Source organism: Camelus bactrianus, chromosome 10, assembly GCF_048773025.1.
Source record: "Camelus bactrianus isolate YW-2024 breed Bactrian camel chromosome 10, ASM4877302v1, whole genome shotgun sequence".
Classification (NCBI taxonomy): Eukaryota; Metazoa; Chordata; class Mammalia; order Artiodactyla; family Camelidae; genus Camelus; species Camelus bactrianus.
The window spans coordinates 3413100-3433857 of record NC_133548.1 but is presented as its reverse complement, the minus strand read 5'-3'; the positions used below and the strand labels follow the sequence as shown (position 1 = coordinate 3433857).

The 20758-nt window shown below is 57.5% G+C and overlaps 1 protein-coding gene across 12 annotated transcripts in view; it reads left to right on the top strand.

Moving 5' to 3' along the window:
- The window catches only part of ANO1 (anoctamin 1), a 133009-nt gene that overhangs the window by 68480 nt on the left and 43771 nt on the right, over nt 1-20758 (top strand). For 7 of the 12 annotated variants that reach the window (XM_074371545.1, XM_074371551.1, XM_074371557.1 and 4 more), the window contains exons 4-10: nt 5895-5993; nt 6726-6877; nt 9014-9068; nt 11926-11977; nt 14352-14417; nt 14897-14952; nt 18439-18480. In XM_074371545.1, the coding sequence (XP_074227646.1) occupies nt 5895-5993; nt 6726-6877; nt 9014-9068; nt 11926-11977; nt 14352-14417; nt 14897-14952; nt 18439-18480 (522 nt within the window). The remainder of the gene's footprint in view (nt 1-5894; nt 5994-6725; nt 6878-9013; nt 9069-11925; nt 11978-14351; nt 14418-14896; nt 14953-18438; nt 18481-20758) is intronic. The other 5 variants (XM_074371550.1, XM_074371548.1, XM_074371556.1 and 2 more) reach the window with 1 other exon arrangement.

Here is a 20758-nt window from a genome sequence, read left to right as displayed (position 1 = left end):
GTCTTGAGGTTGGTTTCTCTGGACGAGGTGAGCATAGCTGACGTGGTAGCTATCTGATCCTTTGAGAGTCCCAGGCTGAGGGAGTCCCTTCTGATGGTTCCCCTCCAGCTGTCTCCTGTCCTGGTGGGCCTGCACTCTTGCCCACTGGCCACCACCCTGACATAGCCCGTGGTGGGCACTCAAGTCGGGAAGGAAGGTGCCCTTGTCTTTGGCACTTGCATTCATCACACATCTTGAGGCCATTACAGATAGAACCACTCTGAACCGAGGTCACGGGCTGAGGTGCCTGGACCTTCTGGGGCCATGGCCTTTGGGACCAGAACTTCTTGGGGTGGTTCCCATCCCTCCTTCTCCCGCTCAGCTCGGTACCAGGACTGCCTTCCTTGCAACTCCCGGGGTTGGAGGAGGGAGCCCTTTGTCTGAGAGTGTCATCTCGAGGGGGCCTGGCTCATTGGGGCTCCTCTCTTAGACTCCCCATCTTGGGTGGGCCTGGGGCGGAAACCTCCGTCTCCCCTCCAGCCCACGTGACTGCATCAGTAGAAGCCCCGGGGACAGCATGGTCACTCCTCTGGCCTTCTCAGCTCTTCAGCAACTCTAAGGCCATGACATTTATTTTATTTATTTTTTTGTCCAGCATTTTTTGTTTTCTGTGGGAGGGTGAGTAATCTCCCCGCCGGTCATAGAAGCAGGACTGTGAATGAAAACTTACCATTTATTCCTTCAACAAGCCAGGCCCTGGGGTCCAGACCCCGTCCCGAGGACTGGAGGTGAAGCTGCCCCCACCAATCCCGCCTCCTCGCCTCCCATGGAGACCACATTCTGGGTCCTGGCTCACAGGAGGCGAGTGTACCATGTCTAGGATGGTGGGGAAGGCCTGGTGGCCCCGGCGCATCACGTGATCGTGCCCGAGGGACCGGAAGCCACTCCTCCTGGGCAGTGCAGATGTGGTCAGCAGTAACCACGCCGTGGGAAATGCCAGTCAGCGGGCGACCTCTCCCTGCAGACCCACGCCCTGCGGCTGAGCGCATTCCCGTCCCTTCTGGGAGCCGACCGGGTGGAGGGTGGGTGTGAGCCCGTCAGGGTCAGCCCCGGGGAACGCTCCCGGCCTGCACCCTTGTCCACATGTGTCCGCACAAAGAATACCCGCCAGTGGTTGGGGAGAGGCACACGGGAGCATCCCTGGCTGCGCACAGTAGGTGATCAGCAGGGACTGCCCTCTCTTTATGGCCCACTCAGCAAATATTGAGCACCTACTCTGTGCCAGGTGCTCTCTCCATCCCAGGGACACATTGGTCAGCCAAACAGATCCGGCCCCAGAACCAGCATTCCAGCTCACCTCCGTGCCGGTGCCAACACCGCCAAAAACGAGCCTGGTCGTAAGGGACTGACCTGGGAGGTGGCCCCAGATGTCATGTGCCTAGAAAACTCATTCGAGGAAGAGAACACGAACCCCCCCAGAGGGCAGCCCTGGGTGCTGTGAGGCTATCCAGGGACAGTGGTGTCCTCACTGGGGCTGAGGACGCAGAGGGCAGAGGGAGGGGGAGGTTGACCAGGCCCCTGTGGTGGTCAAGGGCTCAGCCCAGGTCTCCCACCTGGGCTCCAGGGCTTCCTGTGCCCAGCTGTGGCCAGGAACCGTCTTCCTATGCTTCATAGGAGCAGCATCCTGTGTGTGCAGCTCAGCCCTGGCCCATGGTCAGGCAGGAGTCACCAGGAGCAGGCTGTGCACCGTGAGGACACAGTCAGGGGAAACCCTCCTTGTGGCCCGTGACCCCAGGCCTAAGCACTCAGGATCCCTAATACCCTGATTTCAGTACAGCTGCTCTCCAGGGCGGGCGACAGCTCCGCGGATCACGGTGGGCTGGGGAGATACTCTGCCCAGGAGCCCTCTGGGTGCTGAGGGCATCCAGGGAGAGCCCATGCTCAGCCTTGCTGATGCCAGCCTTCCAGCAATCTCCAAGCCCACGCTTCAAACAGGGTGGGTGGCCGTGAGCGCGCACTGGAAGCCACGGTCCACCTGTGACTTAGCACGAGCAGGCTCAGGTGGCCGTGGCGGGGAGGGGTTCCCAGGATCCTCGCGTGCCGCGAGTGCCCCGTGGGGATGTCGGTGCTTGTTTTGTTTGCGATTTTCTTCCTCAGAAAAGGAAAATGCCAAGAGCAGCTGTGGTGAGGGCTCCATTTTTGCGAGTGGGGCTGGGAGTGGAGGTTTAACCCCATTTAGTTCATGCTGAGGGAGCAACCTTGGCCCGACCCTGCTCCCCTGGTGGCCAGCATTCTGGGGGCCCCGATCCTGCCCCTCCCAGAGCCCTTGGCCTGGCCCTCCCTACGCCCACGCTGTGGCTCGCAGCCCCGACAGTTCTGTGGCCTCCAGATTTCCCACACAAGGGACCAGAGTCGGAGGCAACCCACTGCTCCGGGGCATCGGCTGGGGGAGGGGACCCGGCATCTCCTGGTTTCTTCCGGCTGCCGCCAGGCCAGGCACCAAGGTTTAAAACATCACAAATGTGTCCTTGTCAAACCGGTCCCACGACCCCTTCCTCCAGTGCTGCCAGATGTTTTCCTGGGAGGGACCCCGCTGCTCACGTCAACAGCGGAATGTGTTTTCCCAGGGAGGCCGGCTCAGCCCTGGTCCCTGACCACCGTCGGGAGAATCTCCATTGACTCAGAAGAATGTATTTTGGGTCTTTGCGTGTGGGTGAGCCCTGTGCACCAGAATAAACCTAAACTGTAACAGGAAAGATGAGTTCGGCTGCACAGGGCTGCCCATGGTCCTTTCTTCCTGCTCAGGGGTCCCCACAGGCTGGCCCCATGCCCACAAGTCACCAGGACTGGAGGCAGCACTGACTTCTGTTTGATCTCAGTGCCCCAAGGGCTTCCTGGGGCTGCAGAGGGCTTTAAGCTTCTTGGCCAAAGGAGTCCGCGCAGATGTGATCTCCGCTGCCTGGGGCGGGGAGAGGCGGGGTAGCCTCTCCTGCACTGGAATCTCCCGCCAGCCAGGGGGCCCGGCAGGGACGCTAGCAGCACCAGGGATTCCCCCAACTGTGACTTTGTATTGCAAAGATCTGCAGATGAGGAAGAGGGAGGCTCAGAGAGGTGGAGTCACTTGCCAGAGATAACAAAGGTGCGGGCCAGGACTCCAACCCAGGCCACCCAATTCATGGCTTCCCCCGGTGGCCACCCTACCTGCCCCTTGGGGGCAGTGGGAGGATCTGGACTCCCCTTGCCCAAGCCCCCAGGGCTGCCCGCTCTAGTCCACGCTGAGATGCACCCGATCCCAAGCCCATGCACTGCGTCCCCCAACCCTGGACCGTCAAGTCAGGCTCCAGGTTCCCCAGAGGTGTGCCCTACACCAGCACACCTCTGAGTCTTGCCCATCCGGTCCCTGTGCCTGAGCGCCCTGGTCCTGGCTGTCTCCTTGAAGCAGCCTCTCTTGGACCCCTGCTTTTTTGACGCCTCCAACCGCTTAAATAAGCCCCCTGCACCAAGCCCCGCGGTGCTCTCACGTGCCATTTCATGACGAGCATCGTGCGGCTCCTGGAACCTGCGCGTGACCTTATTCAGAAGAAGGTCTTTGCAGATGTAAGGTACTGATCTCTGGATGAGATCATCCTGGATTAATGTGGACCCTAAAATCCAATGACAGGTGTCCTTAGAAGAGAAGGGAGGGGGAGACTGGAAACCCAGAGCCACACAGGGGAGTAGGCGTGTGCAGATGGAGGCAGAGGTTGGGGTGGTGTGGCCACAAACCCGGGACACCTGGGGTCCCCAGGAGCTGAAACGGGTGTCAGCCACACCTCCCTTCCTTGGCCTGGTTCCCTTCTGCCAGGACCCCCAGAGTTGTGGAAAAATGAGGTGGGGCCTCCACCTGGGGGCCCAGCGTGGGCTCCAAGCCCCTGGGGTGCCCTTGAGAAGCCTGGTGGACCACAGACCCCACTGCCTTGGAGCCCCTCTGTCTCGGAGAACATCATGTTTCTTTGCTTTTTGTTACGACGGGACACCCCAGTTATCTCGGGGTGATGGGGGAGGCTGCTGGGGTTACACATGCCTTCGGTGGGGGAACGTGCTATTGGCGCCTTAATGCCATTCATAGATGAAGGGGGTCTCTGAAACTTGAACTGCAGGGGAGACAAAGAAATAGAAAAGTAGAGTTGTTGGGTCTTGTCGGATCTCACCCACGATTAGCAGTGTGGACTCAGGGCGGCACAGCCTGCGTGTGAACACCGGCTCCCACACCTGCCGGCTGCACGCTGCCTGCCGGGCCCTGACTTTCCACCCCAGCTTCAACGAGGAGTAATTGACACATATAATTGTGTATGTTTAAAGTCTGCACTGTGATGACTCGGTAAACATAGACATCGTGGAATAATTACCCAGATCAAGATAATTAACACATCCATCACCACACACAGTTAACTGTATGTGTGTGTGTGTGTGTGTGTGTGTGGGGAACGCTTAAGATCGCTCACCACCTTCCGAGTATACAATGTCGTATCATTAACTGCAGTCACATGCTGTTCGTCACATCCTCAAAACTAAATCCTTCAACTGAAAGTTGGTACCTCTGACCGATGTCTCCCCACTCCCAGCCCCCAGCCCCTAGCAACCACCATTCTACTCTGTTTCTATGTTTGTGTGTTTGCTTTGGTGGGGGACATAATTAAGTTTTTTTATTGATTTATTTTGTAACGGGGGTACAGGGGACTGAACCCAGGACCTTGTGCATGCTAAGTGCAGGCTCTGCCACTGAGCTATACCCTCCCCCTCTCTGTTTCTATGAAATCAGCTTTTTCAGTTGTTGTTCTATATATGTGATACCATACGATACTTGCCCCTCTCTGTTTGACTCGTTTCATTTAGCATAACATCCTCCAGGTTCATCCATGTTGTCACAAGTGGCAGGATTCCCTCCTTTTTGTGGCTGAGTAATATTCCACTGTGCATATCTACCACAGTCTTGATCTGGTCGTCTGTCGAGGGACCGTTAGGCTGTGTCTGTATCTTGGCTATTGTGAATAACATTGCAGTAAACCTGGGGGAGCAGACATCTCTCCAAGATCCTGATTTCATTTCCTTTGGCTAAATACCCAGACATGGGATGGCTGGATCATATATGGTAGCTCTAGTTTTAATTTTCTGAGGAACCCAGGCAGTGACTTCATCTTGCCAAGCCTCACTGTTCCCATCCGTGAAGGGGCCAGTGGTCCTGCCTTTCCCTCAAGCTAACTGGAGTCCATTCCCTCGAAGCTCTTGGCTTGTGCTGCCCCTGGGTGGGCAGCACTCAGTGACCCTCAGCTGCTCAATCCTGTCAATCAGACATGCCGGACCAGAGAGAAGTGACTCGTCCAATGTCATGACAGTTCAGCGGGGGAGCTGGACCTGAACATGGGCCTGCCGTCGAGCCGGCTCACATTAGGAGAAGGCAGTGCAGAGCAGGGAACCCAGGGGATGGGCTGCGTGCAGGCAGAGGTGTGTCCTGACCCCACGGAGACGCCCAGAGGGGACCATCTTTACCATCACCTCCTCACCCCTGCCTGACGGGTCCCGAGTACACCCACTCGGCTGAAGGGCCTGCCTGGGCTCTCTATCATGAAAGGGCTTTTGTGGCCCAGGCTGCTTTAGGGACCCTCGACTAACCCCCTTGAGAACTTCCCAGGCCTTGTGGAGTCTGGGCCTCCCTCCAGGCCCGCCCCTCCCTGGCTCTGCATCAGTCCTACAAGACTGGGGGAGCCCACTCACCCCCGAGCTTCCCCGTGCCGTCCGGAAGGAGGGGATCCCAGTGGTGCCTCAGCACATCAGAGGAGCCAGGAGGTGATGGCCGGCTGCTGTCCCCAAAGGTGAGAGTGGTTTTCAGCCCCACGCACCTGCTCACTGACAAAGGACTTCTCTCCTCTTTCCAGACGAAAATTCATGGGGTTGGATTTGTAAAGATCCACGCGCCTTGGAATGTGCTGTGCAGGGAGGCTGAGTTTTTGAAACTGAAGATGCCGACAAAGAAGGTTGGTGCTGGTGTCTACCCCAGATGGTCCCTGGGTCTGGGTTTTGCAGACACCCAGCGGGAAAACGTCAGGAGGGTCTGAATTGTTATGAAAGTCTGATCCCCGGCCCCCACCCCAGGAGGGCAGGAGGGCCCCAGTGTCCTGAGGGCAGAGAGTGTTACCCAGCCCCACAGAGGGGCCCAAACAGAGGGGCCCAGGACCATCTCCTAAACACAGACACGGTGAAGCTTCCTGCTCTGGCTTTTCATACTCAGTATTTCCGTGCATTCATCAGACCCATTTTAATTACGCTTCCTAGCTTGCTGGGCTGCTGCTTCTTAATCTCTGAAAACTTCAGGCTGAGAAGCGGTCTGACAGTGTTTCTGCCTGAGCTTAGCGAGACGTTGGGGGTCTCCTTTACCACGCGGAGAGGAGAGCCGGAGGGGTGAGGCTGTTCTGGGCAGGGGGTCAGCTCCCGGCTGCTCAGACCCACCCCAACCCTAGGCATTACCTCTTTTTAAACAGAAGTAAAGTTTAGGGAAGTTATCTGGACTGTACAATAGTTGCCTTTCTGGCTGGGATCTCCTGAAACTCTGAGCTTTCTGGAAACCCAGGCACGGAGGGGGCGTTGTGGCCGCTCCCAGGACGTGCCGTGTCCATGGGGTGGGCTGGTTCTCTGACCGTGTCAGAGGAGATCCCCAGGGCTGCGGCTCAGCCGATGACGTGCATCCCCCGGCCCCGTCTTGTCTGCAGCTGTATCACATCAACGAGACGCGTGGCCTCCTGAAAAAGATCAACTCTGTGCTCCAGAAGATCACGGACCCCATCCAGCCCAGGGTGGCAGAGCACAGACCCCAGACCACCAAGAGGCTCTCCTACCCCTTCTCCCGGGAGAAGCAGCACCTGTAAGTGTGGGCCCTCAGCTGCCTGCCCCTTCCCAGGGGGCCCTCTCTGTGGTCATTCCACCCCCTAGTTGTCCATGACTGGAGGAATGCACGTGTGGGATGGAGTCTTCTGAAGCCAAAGGGAGTTCTCCATCCCCCGCAGAAGTGGGGATTTCAGCCCCTGGAGCAAATTCACATGAGAGCTTGTGATTCGTTGGCACAGAAGTCCTGGAAATAATTTCCAAGGTCACTATCAACTCAGGAATTAAGGGGACAAAGAGTCTTGTCCTTCTGCTGAGTGACACAGGGAACCTAGTATGGGCCTTGGATTAAAGCCCCAAACCGGTGGTCTGGGCATCCTCCCCCGGCCCAGCCCTGTCCCTCTCAGGATGCGTTCCAGGCAGAGGATCTAGTTAACTGCACCTCCTGAAGGCTGCCAGTTCTGGGAGCCTAGAACCAAAAAGCAGCCCCAGCTGGAGTCCTGAGGCCCCGGGGACTCACAGCCAACGGGGTTGCCTGGCACTGCTGCACCTGTTCTGGAACCTTCCCTCCTCCCCTGATCCCGCGGGGTAGCGGGGCATAGCCACCTGGGTCAGCGGCTGCCACAAGGCCTCTGTGGAGCCTCACTGGGCAGAGCTGGAGCACCAGTGTTGCAGAAAAAACGTGTTACACCTCAGTGTTGTAGCTCAGTGTTACAGCTCGGTGTCACCGCTCAGTTGTGACAGCAACCTGGATCTGGGATAGAGACCAAGCAGCACTCCGAGTTGGAGAACTCAGGTTTATTACACCAGTAGGCCCAGAAGAATCAACACTCCCAAGTTCCACACCCTGTCTATAGGTTTACACAGTCTTTTATAGGCTGCCAGTTTACACTTTGCAAAATCGTATGCAAATGAGGTATAATGAAAGTTGACTAATTAGGAACAAGCTTTGTAGAACTGGACCAATCAGAAGGGAGAGAGATAACCAATCAGGAGTGAGCTCCATGCAAATAAAGTACTACAAATGGACCAATCAGAAATTAGGGTAATGAACCAATCAGGAGTGAAGGAAATAACCAATCAGGAGTGAGCTCAGGGAACCAATAGAATTTTAGGGGTAAGTAAGCCATTTCAGAGGCAAAAAGTGAGAGAGAGCCTCTGGGCCAGGGAACTGGATGGTGCTGGTAGGAGAGTAGTGGCCCTGCTTGGGGGTCCTGCTGGTCTTTTTATGGGGCTGGGTGGAAAAAGAAAGCTTGGGCTCTGGGAGCCCTGTGGGACTTGGATGACGAGCTCTGAGGGGTGGGAGGGCTCCTGGACACCCTCGATCTCATGGGACATGAAAAACTGTGCCTCGGCTCAGACTGGGGCTTCTGCCCTGGCCAGTGTGTTAGTCACAGGGCAGGGGCCACTTTCTTTACTAGCTGTGTTTCCTGATCCGACTGGGATACGAAATAAGAGAGGAGGAAGTGGCCCCAGCCCAGCCCCTCCCACCAGCTCCAGGTCAGGGGCTCCTCCGGCATTGGAGGGCAGTGCCCCCCTTCCCCCACCCCCAGAGCTCTGGCCTCCCTTGGCCTCCCTTGGCTCTGCCTTGGCTGACTCCCTCAGCATCCCCAAGAACCCTGTCTTGGCCTGGCTCACCTCCAGGCTCTGGGCCACCCCCACCCCTTGTCGCCCTCCCCAGCTCTACCCTGATGGTCTTGGGGAGTGGGTAATGTATTCCAGAGACATCCCTCTGCCCCCAGGAAGCCTTAGGAAATCTCTGTGTCACCCAAGACGTGAGGATGGAAACCATTTGGAAATTATAAGGAGACTGTCTTAAATATTGGAAGCGTCTGATGGTAGAGTCTCCCTGGCGGTGCTAAAGCAGAGACTAAAATCTGCCAGCTAGGGGTGTCATCAGAAGGAACGGGATCCTTGGGGAGGGAGGTCTGACCACACTTGCTGCTGGGGTCACTGCCCACCAGTGTGGGTCTCCTAGCCACCCCAAGTGGTGAGGGGGACGAAAAAGACTGTTCCACATGCTGCCAGAGTCAGGTCACACTTGGGGTGCGGACCGGGCTTTGCCAGTTTCGCAGTCACTGCTGGTGCGTGAGGTGCGGTTTCCCAGGGCCTTGGAAGCAGGGAGAGCAGACTCCAGTGAGCTGTGTCTTTTTTTTTCTTCCCAATATTTCAACAGATTTGACCTGTCTGACAAGGATTCCTTTTTCGACAGCAAAACCCGGAGCACAATCGTAAGTATTGCTCGCTCGTGGGAATCGATTGCTCAGCAGCAAATGTGGCCCCGGGGAAACGGATGATAATTTCATTTCAGCCAAACTCCTCTGGGTGAAAGGGGCTCTAATTGTCTGTGACCGAAATAATTAGGATAATAACACCAGCAGGCTGTGAGAGCCCTGGGGACAGCCCGGGTGGAGCAGCAGGGATGAGGCAGAGGGATTCCAGACCCGTCAGGTTATTTCCACACGTTCTGACATCTTTGAAGTTCCCAGCACATCTGTCCAGCCTCCTTGCTGCTGGCCCTCAGTGAAATTTGTCCGTTCCTATCTGTCTGGAGGTTTCCAAGCAGGCAGGCCTGGCAGGAGCGAGGAGCAGTGGAGGCAAATGCATGAGGGTTGGGGTAGATTTCTGGGGCTTTGCCAGATGAGCAAACCGAGGTTTGAAATCTGACCAGGCCACCCTGCCCTCTCCTGGTGTTGGTTTAATGTTTATCCATCAGCTGCCAACTTGTCCGCCAGCCAAAAAGCTGGGCCGTGCATAGCTCAGGACCCAACGTCTGTTTAAACAAGAATTAACCTCGAAGCCAAGTGGCTGCTCCTCTCTCCCCCAGAAGGCCCAGCCTGGCGAGGAGAGGGTCCAGACGGGGAGGAGGCGGCCCCTTAACCTTGAGCAGATAACTGCCCCTCGCGGCCATGTCTCAAGACTGGCAGGCGGCCAGGCAGGGGACAGTGGTGCCGGCCAATTGGTGTGGGGGGCTCAGGCCTTTGCCAGGACAGGTGGTAGATCAGGTCCTGACCCCTCCCAGCCTAGTGACTCCCAAATGGGACGAGGTGGCTTCCTGCTCAAAGGGCAGCCGTGCACCACCCCCCCGCGAGGGTAACCCGGACGCAGTGCCAGGAGCACAGTCTCTGCTGTGGTTTTTAATTATTGACCGTGTTGCCAATTCAATTAGCAGTTAAATCTCATTATCATAAACAGTAAGAAACTCTTGTATGCAGAAAACATCAGTGGCCAGTGAAGCTCAGGGCTGGCACGTGTGCAGAGGAGGGAGCTTCTCCCTCGTGGACACCAGCTGCTTGGGAGAGCCAGACGCAGTTTAACCTGAGTGGTCTTACCTTTTCTGTGTCATTTTGGGATGGGAGAGAATCAGCATGGCCGGCTGAGGAAACTGAGGCACGTGCCTTGTTTCAGTGAGTAAGTGTGCCCCAGTTTTACACTCTCTGGGACCTCCAGGGCTCTCTCTGAAGCACAGGGCAGGGTGCAAAGTCATAAACGCCCTCTTGCTGTCAGGGAGGTGGCCCGAGGTCGGGGCGGCAGATGCGGACGGAGGCTCTGGGCTTCGCTTTATAATTGAGCTTAGTCCGTGATCCCCAAGTCACAGAAAGCGATTCTGCAGGACCAGTGAAGTGTCAGCTAAACAGTGCATGACTCCATTTACCTCTGGGGTGGGGGAGCAGTCTCTCCTAGAGACTTGAAGGTCAGTTTGTAAACCACCAATGCTCCAGAGAAACTCTTTGGTGACTCGAAACTTTGTCCTTCGTTAGTCTTGGGGACCCAGTGCTGTTCTGGACAAAGAGATGATGATAGCCCCTCCTACCTCTTCCCTGGGCTCCTGGCATCGGGGCGGCCTAGTGTGCAAGCAGATAAGAGCCAGGATCAGCAGGAAACAACAGAAAAGGGCCTAAGGTGCTGATCATAGGACTAGCCCATCAGCCTGTATGCACTAGGGAGCCATAGATGGTTGCAGGGCAAGGTCCTAGAAAAATCACTGCCAGTGGCTGGCTGTGAGAGGGCACGTGCTGGGTGGATGTGGTCATAGTGGTGGCTGTAAATGAGGGCTGTGGCCACAGGTAGCAGGGAGGAGGTGGTTATGGGAGAAGCATCAAGGTCAGGACAGGGCCACCGATTAGATTCAGGGGATGCTGGGGCAGGACCCAACTGACTGGGTGATTTATTCATTCATCATCGGTCAGTAACCAAGCTCCTGGTGTATGCCCAGGACTGGCGGGAGGGGAAAGGCAACAGGCACTTCTATACTGTGGCAGGTGTGGAGGGCACCCGGGACGGGAGAGCAGAATCAGAGGGCAGAGTGACGGGGGCAGTGGCTGCTCGGTGACGGTTTGTTAAAGGGGCCCCGCAGCCATTTAGCTCTAGAGAGATAAGCACTTTGGGCAGAAGGAACAGCCGGGGCAAAGGCCCTGTGGCCTCAGGAGAGGGTCGCTGAGTGAGAGAGGCAGTCTGGAGGCCGGGTGGCTGGGGCAGGGCTGGGCAGGCGGAGATGAAGGGAGAAGGTTGGATGGGGCACCGCAGGGTGGGAACTTGGAACCTTCCGGGGTCAGGGGGTGACTGGAGCTCTCCAACCCGCATGCCAATTCTTTTCATCCCATTTTGCAGGTGGGGAAACTGAGGCAGGGGTGGCAAGGTAGTTTCAAGACCACACAGCTACAAGGAATGAGACTCAGGCAGGCAGACCCCCAAGGCAGGGCTCCAAGGGAACAAAGTGAAATATTTTGTTAGTAAAGTGGGCACAGGTTTCTGGAACATTCAGAACCACACCTGGGATTGGCCCTATTGGCTGGGTCCTCATACCTTCGAATTCCAACTCACATCTCAGCCCAAAGGGATGACAACCTTCCACTGGGGTGCCCGGGACACCCGTCCCCTGAGCATCTGCACAGTGTGGGGGATGCTTCATGGAGGGAAGTAAAAATGGGCCCTTGGGGCAACCTCCTTGCCCAACTCTGTCTTCGGGAGCTGGTGGGAGGCTGGCACTGCTGGCCGCCACCACCTCCCTTCCCGGTGACCCGTGTCCATGTTGGCCAGCCCACCAGCTGCCTGGAGTGACGGCCGCCCCTCATGTCTCCACAACAGGTCTATGAAATCCTGAAGAGGACAACATGTACCAAAGCCAAGTACAGCATGGGTAAGGCACGCGTCATCTCCGTGGGAGGTGGGCAGCCAGGCTGGGTTTTTTTTTTTTAGAGGGTTTTGATTTAAGCCTGTGTAACAGTTTCAGTTTCAGGCAGGAGAGCCGTTCCAGGACCGTGGGGCTGTTTTATGGCACTTTTAAGCACCAGAGCATCCTCCTCTCTGGCTCGAGGCATCTTTGATGGCCTGAGGAGCCTCTCACAGCAGAGGCAGTAAATTCTGGCTGCTGGAAACTAGAGGGGAGACCGAGATGTCTTCAGTCTCTCTTGACCCTCATAGTCCAGGGGAGGAAGTTAGGATTCCAGCCAGGGGCGACGGCCTGACGCAGCAACCAGACTCGCCAGCCAGACTTGCAAGCAGCCTAGAAGGCGCCCTGCTCGGGCTGCAGTCTGGCTGAAAGGGGCACCCCACCGTGTGTGCCCTTTGACACATACCCGATGACACTTGCCCTGATCCAGAACCTGCTGCAAAACCATCCCCACTGGGCTCCTTAGGTACCGGTTTACAGAACACCTCAACCACAAGTGCAAAACCTTCCCAATTAAATCAGGAACAGAAACCCCCCACCACCAACACAGGTCCCTTGCCCACAGTCACAGGCTGAGTTTGCTAAAGCAGAGCATTTCAGAGCAAAGGAATGCCTGTCCTCAGCCTTTGCCCGCCTCTTCCTGAGCTGTTTTTGGCTCTGCTGAGAGCCAGCAACAGTCCTTCATGCTGTAGAAGCATCTTAAGTTTCGAGGCTGTGGTTCCAGGGGCCCAAGGAGGGTCTGGTAAGAGCCAGAGTCTTTGCATCAGGAGAGGCTCCCTGCCTCCTGGCTTCCTGTGGAGGGAAGAGGCTGCAGGAAGGGAGCAAAGAGCAGGAGGAGGAGTAAGATGCTAGCAGCTGAAGCCTGGGGCAGGCCCGGGATGCGGGGGCGGGGGGGGGGGGATGGACCGTCCAGGGTCAGGCGGCCTGCACGTTTCCGGCCCAGCGCGGCCAATGGTCAGTCGCAGGGACACCCTTCTGGGCCTGGAATCTCTGAGCCCGTGTCCTAAGTCAGTGAGGGGGTGCAGCATTCAGGAGTCGAGAGGTGGCCAGGAAAACTGTCCCCAGAGCCCAGCCTCTGAAATCAAGAGCCTCTAGGGTGACTCAGGCCACCAGAGGTGGGAGAAGCTGGTTCTAGTCCCAGCGCTCATCTCAGACCTCAGTCGTCCTTTAGGGTCCCCGTAGGGTCCTTTCTGGTGGAGGCTTGTGTGGTGGCTGTGAAAGTTAGTGCTGATCCCCACTCCAGGTTATCCTGGGAGTGGGTGTCTCTGGGTCCTCTGGCCCGTTCCCTAGCAGGGCTGGTTCCCAGGGCTGGTGACAGACAGGTAGATGGAAGGGCCCTCTCCACACCTCATTTCATATTGGCGCCTTGTCTGAAAGCCCTCGTGACCTCCAAATTTGTGGATGGGTTCTATCACCCACCAGCCTCTGTCCCAGGTAGGTCCCTACCCTCAGGGAGTTTATATCGTGGAAGAGGTAAACAGATCATAGATAACCAGGTAAACCAGAATGTAATCTTGCTGGTTGAGGGGGAATGGGGGGTGACAAGAGGATTTGGAACCAGTGAACAGAGGTCTTTCTGATGAGATGACATTTGAAGGGTGAGCCTTCCAGACGGAGAGTGCAGCTTGTGCAAAGGCCCTGTGACAGCACAGCCTTGTGAGTGTTCTGGGGACAATGAGGAGCCAAGGAACCTGAATCAGGCCCCTCATTCATTTTTTTAATCACAGCTGAACTTTTCACTCATGTGGCTTTGGCCACATGCTCCCACCTTGCTCTGGCTCAGTTTGGATTTCTAAGCGTCCCTCAGGTGCCCTGACCATCCCAGATCAGTAGCTGAGGAAATGGTTTATTTTTAAGTGGATTTCAGGAAGTGACTTTCACACCTATGTCACAGCAGAGTAGTAAAGAGTGGCGGCCAGGCCACTGAAAAATGTGACCCGCTTACCACCTAGAAAGCTTGTTCAGCCAGACAGAGGGTCCTGTGACCAGCAAAGGGGTTCATGGAAACTCCTGGGCCCCCATGGATGTGTGCAGGGCAAGATCAGATCTCCAGGAACCCCCGGCCCCATGCTTGGCTGGGCTCCGCCTTCCCCCTCACGGCACTGTCTCCTGGAGCTGGGCGCCCGAGTCCGCACCTCTGGACTCTCAAGACGTGCAGAAATGGTTATTTTTCTAACGCTCCCAGTGCGGGGCCTCGGGTGGCAAACGAGGGCCAGGCCATCATTCCAGCGCCCACCAGAAGCCCACCAGGACGGCGTGAGTGAGCGCGTTTCCCCCCCAAATGCAGCTTTGATTCTTCCAGGCCCTTTTTCATGTAACTAATAGCTGGATGTGTAAACAGGGCAAGGAGAGGGAAGAAAGAAGGACTCTGCCCTTTTAAATAAAAGGCGAAAATGTGGTAAATACGGTAAGTGCCTCTGCCCTGCCACGCAGGGCCCGCAGGCCTCCTCTTTGGCTTTTCCAATCAACCTAAAATCTAATTCCAAATTGTATGTGTGTTTCTGACACCATCAATTTCCCCATCCATATTTTTTTCTCATGATTCAGCTTTTCCTAACCACTGACAATCCACCTTCCTGATCTCGCAGGCGGGGGTCGCTGGTGAATTGCAGGTTTGGGGGTGCCTTCTTCCTCCCAGACGTGATTTCCTCTTGGGGTTTCCTCTGTGTCTTCCTAATTCTGCCCATACAGCATGTTTTCACCATCGCCTAGTCAAACCCCGGGAGGAAACCCCAGAAAGGTGGCTGGGCTCTGTGCAGCCAGGCGTGGCTCGCTTTGAAAACAAATTCTCGGTGATCCAGACGGTCCTGGGGCCGCTCTGGTCGAACCTGAGCCGTGGGAGGCATGCCTGGGCCGTAACCCCTTGTCTCTACCTTTATTTTCAAGGCATCACGAGCCTGCTGGCCAACGGCGTTTACTCGGCAGCCTACCCCTTGCACGATGTAAGTAACCTTGACAGGCACGGCTCATCTCTGCGTCATTTGATTCCCCAAATCCCCAGGGCCTCGTCCCCAAGGGAGCCCTCTTTCTCCTGCAGTCTGGGCTTTCTGCTTTGGCTCTCCCGTAAATGTCAGCCATGCACAGCCCTTCCCGCTTTCCCCAGGTGGGGACCAGAGTCACACACACAGCCGTCTTTGCTCGCAGAGCCATTCCACCAAGGCGGGGGCATCTGTGGCAGAAACTCTGCCCCATCCGTATCTGGACCTCACAGCCAGCCGGTCCACAAGATGCTTCCCCTGGCTCCATCTCCCCCACCCTGTCCTGCTCGGGCTCTGGCGGAATGACCAGCGCTCTCTGTGCATCTGCTTCTGCAGAGCAAGTGGCCAGCTTCCTGAGCTGAATCTCCAAATCCCACTGGCATCCCCCTGACAAATACAGCCTGTGACCACGGCTGCGTTGTCTTGGCTCAGGATGGAGCGAGAGAGGATTCTCTTCTTGTCTCTATGGAGACAGGGACGAGAGTTCAGCAGGGCACTGGGGATGGGCCACGGGGCCTGAGCAGTGTGGGAACCCCGGATGGAGGATCTCTGGAACTTTCCAAATGTGTGTTACTGCAAAGACTAGGAGCGAGAGAGGGCAGGCCTGGGGGTCACGGGACCCAGATTCTAGTCCTGGCCACTCACTCCTCTGTGGCCTTGAGTGGAGGAGACAGCCCCTGCCCTCTCTGAACTTCAGTATCCCCATCTGCAAGTCAGGAATAATACTCACGCTGCCAGTTGCCAGGGCTGCAGTGGGTTTTGGAGGGGTTACAAAAACAGAAGGGCTTTTGGGGAGACACTAGATTGGACAAACGGAGGGGACCAGTGCAGCACATGGTCATCTCCCCAGGCTGTTGAGTGGGAGGGAAGATGTTCAGCCGACCTGCTGTCGAACCCTCATCACTCACTGTAGGGATCAGGGCCTCCCCCTCACTGCAGGATCTGGGGTCAACTGATCCCACTTTCTTGCCTCCATGCCTCCGTTCATGCTGTTCCTTCTGCCTGCCATGCTCTTCCTGCCTCCTCTGCATGGAACCTTTCTTCTCCCCTTCCCCCAGCACAGTAGAGTTCTTTCTCTCTGGGCTCCATGCTCCCTGTCCCACAAAGGCAGCACTGTTTGGATGCCCTTCCTTGGGCCTGTATCTCATGAAAACCCCCACACTCAGCACCTAGTATAAATGCGGTGTCGATTTGGGTAGGACTGAGTCAAGTTGCCTTGGCGATTGACCCAAGTTGCCGTGGCTTGAGGAATGTTTCAAGGGCAGGGCTCAGGCCCTGAAGGTCCCAGCCAGCGCTCCTGGCTCCTCCCCGGAAGGGGCCTCGCTCATCCACCCTGCTCAGGTCTGCTCAGTTGTTCAGCCCCACTGGCGCCGGGAACACAGCCCTGCTTGGCCTTGGAGCCAGTAACCCCTGCCAAGATGTCAGAGACAGAAGGCGGAATGTTTCGGGGCCTCCCTGCCTGTTTGAGTCAGCCTTTTAAGTCTTAAAAGGGAAAGAGGAGAAATCAACATTTCTGAGCACCTACTGCATGCAAAGAACCATGTTTCATAGGAGCTTTGTCTCATTTAATCCGATGCAAACATGGAGGCTCAGAGAGGTTCAGTGACTTGCCCAAGGTCACACAGCCCCTGTGGAGGAGCTGGGGCCAGAAGCCAGCCCTGGTTGACAGTAGGCTGCTTGATCCTCTATTGCACCGTCATCTTTGTCCCTTACACAGCAGTAGGGAAGCCTGCCCTGTGGGGTCTGTTCCCACTTTGCAGATGGGGAGACTGAGGCTGCAGTTGCTTAAGCAGCTTACCCAGGAGCACACAGCCGAGGAATGGAGCCCAAGTCCTCTGGCTCTGCTTCGAGGGTTCTTTCAGCTGGATTACGGACTTCAGTCATGTTGAGGAAATAGTAGATTTTACATCCGTGGATTTTCCACACAACTGACGGACATGACACCCCGTTAAGTACCAAAGCTGAAGTTCAAATATTTGGGGAGATAAATCCTGAATTGAGACACGTGCACCCCATGCTCTTAAACAGAGGACGCCAGCCACAGCGAGGCTGCACCTCAGCCCCTGGTGGGGGGTGGGCTCTCCCCCCGTGTGTGTGTAGTTCCCTCCATCCGCCTGGGACCACTGAGCATCTGACGGCCTTCAGCGCGTGGCCCATAGCTTCCCACCCGCGCCGGTGCCTTGGTTACTGCGTTCACTCACTCACTCACTCATTCATTCATTCAGCGAGAGTGTCCGTCAGGCCAGGCGCTGGTGCCCTTGCCAGCCAGACACAACCTGTCGGGACTGCATGTAGAGGAAGAGGTTTTTGCTCCTGGAGCTAGCATTCAGCTCAGGAGAAGGACTTGGCGTTTTAGCCGCTGCTGGACGGCTTTTTGGCTTCCTTCCTGGTTGGCACCTACCCCCGTCGAGGTCACCGGCTAACTGACCTCCGGGGAAATGAGGTGCTGCTGGAATCGTGTGGCTGTCTCAGCCAGGAGTGAAAACACCGGGAAGCCAAAAAGGTCGGGTTGGGCAGGGAGGGCCCCTGAAGACGGGGGAACTGGGTAAACGGCTCCCAGGGCATCTTCCCGCATAGACCACAGCATCAGTTGCTCTCCTGGTGGTCAAGTTCTCCCGCCTGGAGGGGGCTGGTGGTGCCACGGGGGTCAGAGAAGGAGCTGGTGAGTGGAGCAGGCACCAGGCAGACCTCCTGGATCCCTCAGAGCCTTTATCTGCCCAGCAGCCCCAGGACCGGTTGGCCAGGCCAGGCCGGCCAGGCGGGGGCCTCCCAGACCCTCTGTCTCACGGCTCCTCCTCGGTCGGCGGTGTCACCTGCTGGAATCCTGGCTCACTTTCAGCTTTTGGACCCTCCTTCTTGTCCATTGGATTTGGAGACCAGGATCCACGTCCCAGGTCTGACAGGATTTCCCTGTCTATCCCAGGAAAGTTAGTTTGCTCCTCCGAGCCTCAGTGTTCCCATCTGTAAAGCTAGAGTACTGCTCACTGACCTTCATGTACAGTGACCGTCTGACTCATCACCCCTCCTGCGACGTTGGAGAGTGGGGGGCACTGCCTGGACGGGGCCCTGGGACGAGATGCCGGACCGTCCCGGCGGGGGGGGTGTGTTTGTCCTATTGATGCGGTTCCTCCACCCCCACGGCCCCCGTTCCTCTGTGATGTCAATTCCAAGGAGCTAGCCGTGTTCCCTTCCTGGGTGCTGTCTCTGCGACGTGGGGAAGGCGCCTCGGTCTTTCCTGGGGATGAGGGGCTGGCGGGGCAGCCTGAGGTCTCACAGGGCGCTTTTTATCCCAGGCGGCCCCAGGGCCTGGGCGACTGTCCGCTCTGGGTGAAGTCCTGTCCTGGGGTGAGCTTAACTGCATCAGTCAGGGCTGCTGGAGTTTGTGTCTGGAAAGGCTTCGGATCTGAACTGTTCAAAAAATGTAAGACTCTCTCCTCCCTCTCTGGACAGGGTGACTATGACGGGGACAGCGTGGAGTTCAACGACAGGAGGGTGAGTGCTGCAGAGCCAGGAAGCCGCTCCTGGGGTCTGGGGGCCTCAGGGCCAGCGTGAGCGGGGCTGGGCTTACGGTCACGGTGCTGCGGCCCCACGTCCGAGGGAGACGGTGGTGAACTCGCTTCGTTGCACTGTCCTCTCAGACTCTCCAAAGCATCCTTTCAGGAGGTCAGATCACGTGGGGGGAGGGGACATGCCCCCACCGCCTGCCCTTTCCCTCTGTCCTTCCGCAGCCCTACGTGGCTAGGTTGAAACCTGTGTCTCACCGGATCTGTCAGGACCTCCAGGGCTCTTTACTGACACTTGGCCTAACCCTGCCCAGCCTCCGGGGAAACAAGTTTGGGAGAAGCTGGGCCAGCCGCCCGGGGCGCCACAGCCCCCAGCAGCACAGGGCCAAGCCAGTGTTTCTCAAGCCTACTTGACCTGGAACCCTCTTCAGTGAAAAGGGTTGTAGAGCTGAAGTTCCGTGGAACACACTTTGGGAAACACTGAGTGATCCCTTATTCTTTAGGGGCTGTCCCTAATTCCTCCCGCCCAGGCTCTCCGGCGCTCCCACACCCACCCCACAGCTCCCCCCCCCCCCACAGCCGTTTCTCCTCCTTCCCTCACGTGCCCACACCCGGATGCCAGCCTCCTTCCCACCCCTGCCCCAGCCCCTCCCGGTTCCTCAGGCACAGACCTCCGTCCCCTTGGGGAGCTGCCCCCCTCCGGCCCTGCATTCGTTTCAGCCCCCCTTGTCCTGCCTCTTGCTGCCGAGGTGGGGCGGTGGGGGGTGATTCCCCGAAAACCTCACGGTGGTGGCCTTGTCCCAGGTCGCAGGGGCCGGGAAGCTGTGTGTGGAATGTTCTTCATCCCCACCCCCCTCCAGCCCCCCGTATGTGTTTTTAAACCTTCAGTACTTGATACAACTCGCCCGCCCGGGAATCCAGCTGAAGATGCTATCTGATTTAGCACAAAAATACATATTTGGTTATTTTTGGTGGAACAGCTGGCATCCGTCTGAGACCCCGTGATGTGCAGAACTCCCCCGTCCCGTCGGCAAGCCTGCCCCGCCCCGGCCCTGGCCCCAGAGTCCGGCCCGCTTCGTCTCTCTGCGCCCCTCTGCCACTACCCAGAGCCCTTCCTCCACCTAAAAATGCTCCCTCCGTGGGCTTCGGTGACCCCTTTCTGGCCCTTCGGCCTCCAGGCCACAGGCAGAGCAGGGTCACAAATAGGAATGTCCAAGCAGAGGCAGGCGAGGGCGGAGGCTGTGCCCTGACTATCGGCCTGGTCTTTGGGCCACAGACCCTCAGGGGCCTTGGGGCCAAGCGCCCCTCCCCCCAGGGAGTAAGGAGATCACCCCAGGTGCGCAGTGACTGGCTACAGCCCCAGGGCCCCCGGCTCCCCTCATCTGCTCGCAGGCTGAGGGGCCCCCCGGCGACCTGCCAACCACTGCAAGGAAATCTTAAGTTTCATCTCCTGCCCCCAACAGCTACAGGGTGATGGACGTTTTCCTCATGGCAGGAAGAAAAGCCCCTTGAGGTGTAGGGTAGCTCATGCAGAGAGCTGGGTGTTCCCCGTCAGTCACATCTGTTGGTGGATGGTGGCCGAACTGCGACAGCCAGTCCCACTGCCCGGGAACAGGGTGAGCAGTGTGACAAGGCCGAGCTTTCGAGAGGGTCTTCCCGTGGCTCTTCTGCCCTGGTGCCTCCCCTCCCCCCCGCAGGCTTCGTGGCCTCTCCCCATCCAGGGTCTCTCTCCTCGCCCGTCTCCCCCTCCCCGCCCTCCCCCTCTGACTCCCTATGGTGTAAATCGGCAACTGGATTTCAGCCGAGGGTGGGGAGCTGCCTGGGTCGGTGGGGGCTGCTTCGCTCGTGCTGGGTGCCGGGTGAGCTCAGCAGGGTTTGCCGGCTCAGGCCTCTCCCTTTACAGGGGGAAACCGTAGGCTTTTCCTCATTTTCCGCATCCTCAGACAGATAGCACACAACGACCCTCAGTGCTCCACCTTCACAGAGGGCTCTAACGGGCGTGAGCCCACCTGGCCCCACTCAGTGACCTGGGAGGAAGGACAGCCTCCTTCAGGGTAAAGGAGGCCATGGGGCTCAGAGGGGATAGCGTCTGCCCGGATGCCTGGCGGGGCTCAGGGCAGGAGGGTCTGCCCAGGACACCCACCCAGGACTCAGCTGGGAAGGCCTGCCCAGCACACCCCATCCAGACTCAGCAGAGCCAACATCCCAGCACAGCAACACAGCTCCAATTCCTGGCCCCTCTCTCCTCCGAGATGGGGGGAAGCCCC